Source organism: Trachemys scripta, chromosome 1 (assembly GCF_013100865.1).
Source record: "Trachemys scripta elegans isolate TJP31775 chromosome 1, CAS_Tse_1.0, whole genome shotgun sequence".
In the NCBI taxonomy this organism is placed as follows: Eukaryota; Metazoa; Chordata; order Testudines; family Emydidae; genus Trachemys; species Trachemys scripta.
The window spans coordinates 343,904,145-343,908,477 of NC_048298.1; the positions used below are offsets into that span (position 1 = coordinate 343,904,145).

Consider the following 4,333-nt stretch of genomic DNA (forward strand, 5'->3'; position numbering starts at 1 on the left):
GCAAGATTGCAATTTCAGGGATCCAGCTACCAGGAATCAGAAAGGTGGCAACCCAGTGTAGTGTACATAGACTGATTCCCCAGTTCATCACATTGACACAGCACAGTAAGGACAGGGAAGGGTTTAATGTCTCTCTGTCTATCCAGTAAGTGATTCAGGGAAGATGCACCAGCACCATGGAACAGCCAGCTCTGCACAGAGCTCAATCTGGGAGCCAGAGCACAAGAAGAAAACATTTAAATCTCTTTATGAGTAAAGAGCTGGAGCAGCCTGTCCCGGATTTGTTTGGTCCTCACCCCGTAAATTATGGGGTGCAGCACAGGGGGCACCATGTGGTACACACCGCTAATGAGAACGAGGAAGTGCAGTGGCACATTGTGGCCAAACCGGAACATGAGAGAGGAGAATACATCTGGGATGTACAAAGCTGAGATGGCACAAAGATGAGAGATACAGGTCCCAAAAGTTTTGAGCCGGGCATCCTTTGTGGGGAGGCGGAAGATGGCCCTGAGGATCTGAGTATAGGACACAGCGATAAAAAACCCATCCATTCCGATCACAAAGAGAAGATCAAACAGGCCATAGTAACTACTGATGCGGATGTCAGCGCAGGCCAGCTTAACCACAGCTATATGCTGACAATAGAAGTGGGGGATGATGTTGGTTCTGCAATATGGCCACAGCCTGACCAGGAAGGGATAGGGTAATGCGAGTATGCCACTGCGCAGCACCACGGCCAGGCCTATCTTGGCCACAACAGAGTTTTTCAGGATCGTGGAATGTCTCAGGGGGTTGCAGATGGCCACGTAGCGATCCAAAGCCATGGCGACGAGGATTCCAGATTCCATCCCTGAGAGGGAGTGAACGAAGTACATCTGGGTGAGGCAGGCACTGAAACTGATCTCCCTGGAATTGAACCAGAAGATGCTCAGCATTTTGGGAAGGGTGGATGTGGACATGACCAGGTCAGTGATGGCCAGCATGCAGAGGAAATAGAACATAGGGCCATGGAGGCTTGGATCCCTTTTTATGATGAACAGTATGGTGAAGTTCCCCAACACGGCTATGGCGTACATAGCACAGAAGGGAATGGAGATCCAGATATGGGCTGCCTCCAGGCCAGGAATGCCAAGTAGGATAAACGTGGAGGGGTTGGTGAAGTCAGTTCTGTTCGAATCTGACATGGTGTAGGGGAGAAAGTGTCCAACTCTGAGGCAGAACGATGTCTTCTGCATTTACCGTATGATCCCCTGACTTTCTGTGTGTTCCCAGGATCTCGGGTGATGGTCGCAGTAGAAATGCCTGAATGGAGAGACAACGTTAATATGAGACACTGCATGCAGTAGTGGAGGCTGTTCTCATGGTAGAAGCAGATTGATCACTCTTCACACACTGAAAAATTAAATTTTCATTATTCAGAGAAAATAACTATGAATAATTACCCTACTAATTCCAATTCCATATTTTGGTTGTGCTCCCTGAATTAATAATTCCTACACTTTGTGATATGGAATCCTTAAGAGTCACCAGCAGGAAACACAAGTGTGGATACTGAGTAGAAGCCGTGTTAGTATGTATCCTCAAAAAGAACAGGAGTACATGTGGCACCTTAGAGACTAACAATTTGGTTATCCATCATTGTTCCTTAAGGAAATAAGAGCCAGGATAGGGATTCCATACTGAAGGCAGTTCCCCATTCATCCAGTTGCTCGAAATCAGAGAGGAGGGAAAAAAAAACAAAATTTTTCAAAGATATGTGCTTAGAGCAACATCCCAACTAGAACATATGTCAGGGAAACAACACCGGCACCATTGATAGCAGCTCAAGAGAAACCCCTGCTCATTCCCAGCAGTGGACAAAACAAAACACTATTCAGATCCCTAAGATATGGGATGGAGCATAACATGTTCGGCAATGTGTTCAGTTTTGGTCACCCAGTTTCTATTAAGGAGCTAAAAGTCTGGTACTCTTTAGTGTATATAAGAGACAAAGAAGAGACCACATGATATAGGAGAGGAAAATAAACAAGGAAACTGATTTACATTCAAATGGACAGTTCCCAACCAGTACTATCTATACACACTTAGTGCTCCAAGAGGACTAATTCCCTAAAGCTGAGGAAAATTGTTAGCAACGTTGATTGGGAGGAAAATTTTAGACAGAAAAATATAAATGAATATTGGTAATTCTTTGATAACAATTTATTAGGTATCAGAAAATTCACGATTCCAGAGTCAACAAAGTGAACAACTTTGGGTAAAATCTCAGTTTTGTGGTAAAGTGAAGGAAACAATTAGAGGGAGGGAAGCAATATGTAACAAAGAGGAAAAAGGGAAAATAGCGAGCCAACACTAGAAATCAGAAGTTAAGAAAATTGATAAGGAACATTAAGACATCAGGGAAAATGCCATGTATTGCAGGGCTATGGATCACAAAAAGGAATTTATTAAATATATTAAGAACAAGATAAATCCTTGAAAATATTTATGTCAATTCCTGTGTTAAATGTAAAGTATTGAAATATAAAAGGAAAGGGTTTTTTTATAAAAGAATTGACTAGGTTAAGAAACAATGGAAAAGCGGGTATGGGATTAGTTAAAAAAAGTCTAGATATGTAAGTAATGCCATTAACCAACAGGGTTTAGGCAAAACAGATCTTCTCAAATAAACCTGATTTCATCCTTTTATGAGACTAAACATTGGTTGATCAAGGGTACACATTTGGTGGATCAAGGGAACCACGCAGATGCAACGAACCTTGATTTCTCAGAGGCATTTGATTTAGTAGTGGAAAATACCGAGTTGGTGAGTTGGAGCAGGGGAAGGATTTTACCTTTGCACATGGGATTGGTGAAATAAATTGCATCCAGTTCTGGGATCCACATTTGAAAAAAGATGTTGAAAACTTGGAGAGGGTGCAGGAACAAGCCACAAAAATTCTTGGAGGATAGAGAAAAAGACGGACTGTTAGAACTGAAGGTATAGAGCCCTTAACTTATCAAAAATATTATCAAGTGGAGACTTTCATGGGGAGAAAATCATGTAATCTAACAGGCAAAGTCCGAGCGAGTCCAAAGGGCTGGAAGCTGAAGCCAGGTAAATTCCAGCTTGAAATTAGGGTCAAATATTTAGCACTGAGGGTGATTAACAATTGGGACACACTGAAAAAGGAAGTGTTGGATTCTCTAATTCCCCATGTTGACACATCCTGACTGGATGTTTTTCTGGAAGATCTGCTTGAAGGGTTGTTTACACGTAAAATGATACAGCGGTGCTGCCATGGTGCTTCACTATAGACACTACTTACACAGATGGAAGAGTTATCCCCTCAGCACAGGTAATCCCTGAGAGGTGGTAGCTAGGTCGATGGAAGAATTCATCTCATGTTGTCTACACCAGGGCATAGATTATCCAATAAGTTCTTGGAATGTATTGGAGACAATTTTTTGTTCCAGAAGCTGGAGAAACCTACTTGGAGAGAGGCTGTTCTAGACTTGATTTTGACGTATAAGGAGCAACTGGTTGAGAATTTGAAAGTGGAAGGCAACTTGGGGGAAAGTGATCATGAAATGATAGAGTTTATGATTCTAAGGAATGGTAGGAGGGAGAACAGCAAAATAAAGACAATGGATTTCAAGAAGGCAGACTTGAGCAAACTCAGGGGAGTAGGTAGGCAAGTTCTCATGGGAAGCAAGTCTAAGGGGAAAAACAAGAGAAGACAGCTATTTTTTCAGAGAGACATTATTAAGGGCACAATAGCAAACAATCCCCCTGTGTAGGAAAGATAGGAAGTATGGCAAGAGACTGCAATGACTTAACCAGGAGATCTTGAATGATCTAAAAATCAAAAAAGGATCCTACAAAAAGTGGAACCAAGGTCACATTAAAAAGGAGAAATATAAGCAAATAATACATGTATATAGGGGAAAATTAGAAAGGCCAAAGCACAAAAGATCAAAATAACTAGAGACAAAAGAGTTACAAGAAAATATTCTACAAATACCTTAGAAGCAAGCGGAAGACCAAGTACAGGGTAGGTCCATTACTAAACAATAAGAGGAAATGTGGAAATGGCAGAGGTCTTCAATGACTTATTTGTTTCGGTTTTCACCAAGACAGTTAGTGGTGTTTCGACACCTAGCATAGAAAATTCCAGTGAAAATGGGTAGGTTCAGATGCTAAAATAGGGAACGAACAATTTAAAAGTTACTTGGACAAGTTAGATGTCTTGAAGTCACGAGCGCGGAATGAAATGCATCCTAGAATACTCTGAAGGAACTGACTTAGGAAGGATCTGAGCCATTAGCTATTATCTTTGAAAAGTCATGGGAG

The 4,333-nt window shown here is 41.7% G+C and overlaps 1 protein-coding gene across 1 annotated transcript; it reads right to left on the minus strand.

Annotated features, from left to right (window-relative positions):
• Positions 1–236: 236 nt before the first annotated feature.
• On the minus strand, positions 237–1,184 carry LOC117873156 (olfactory receptor 52E4-like). Its single transcript, XM_034762233.1, has one exon. The coding sequence runs from the start codon at positions 1,182–1,184 to the stop codon at positions 237–239; it is 948 nt and encodes a 315-aa protein (XP_034618124.1).
• Between the last annotated feature and the right edge of the window lie 3,149 nt (positions 1,185–4,333).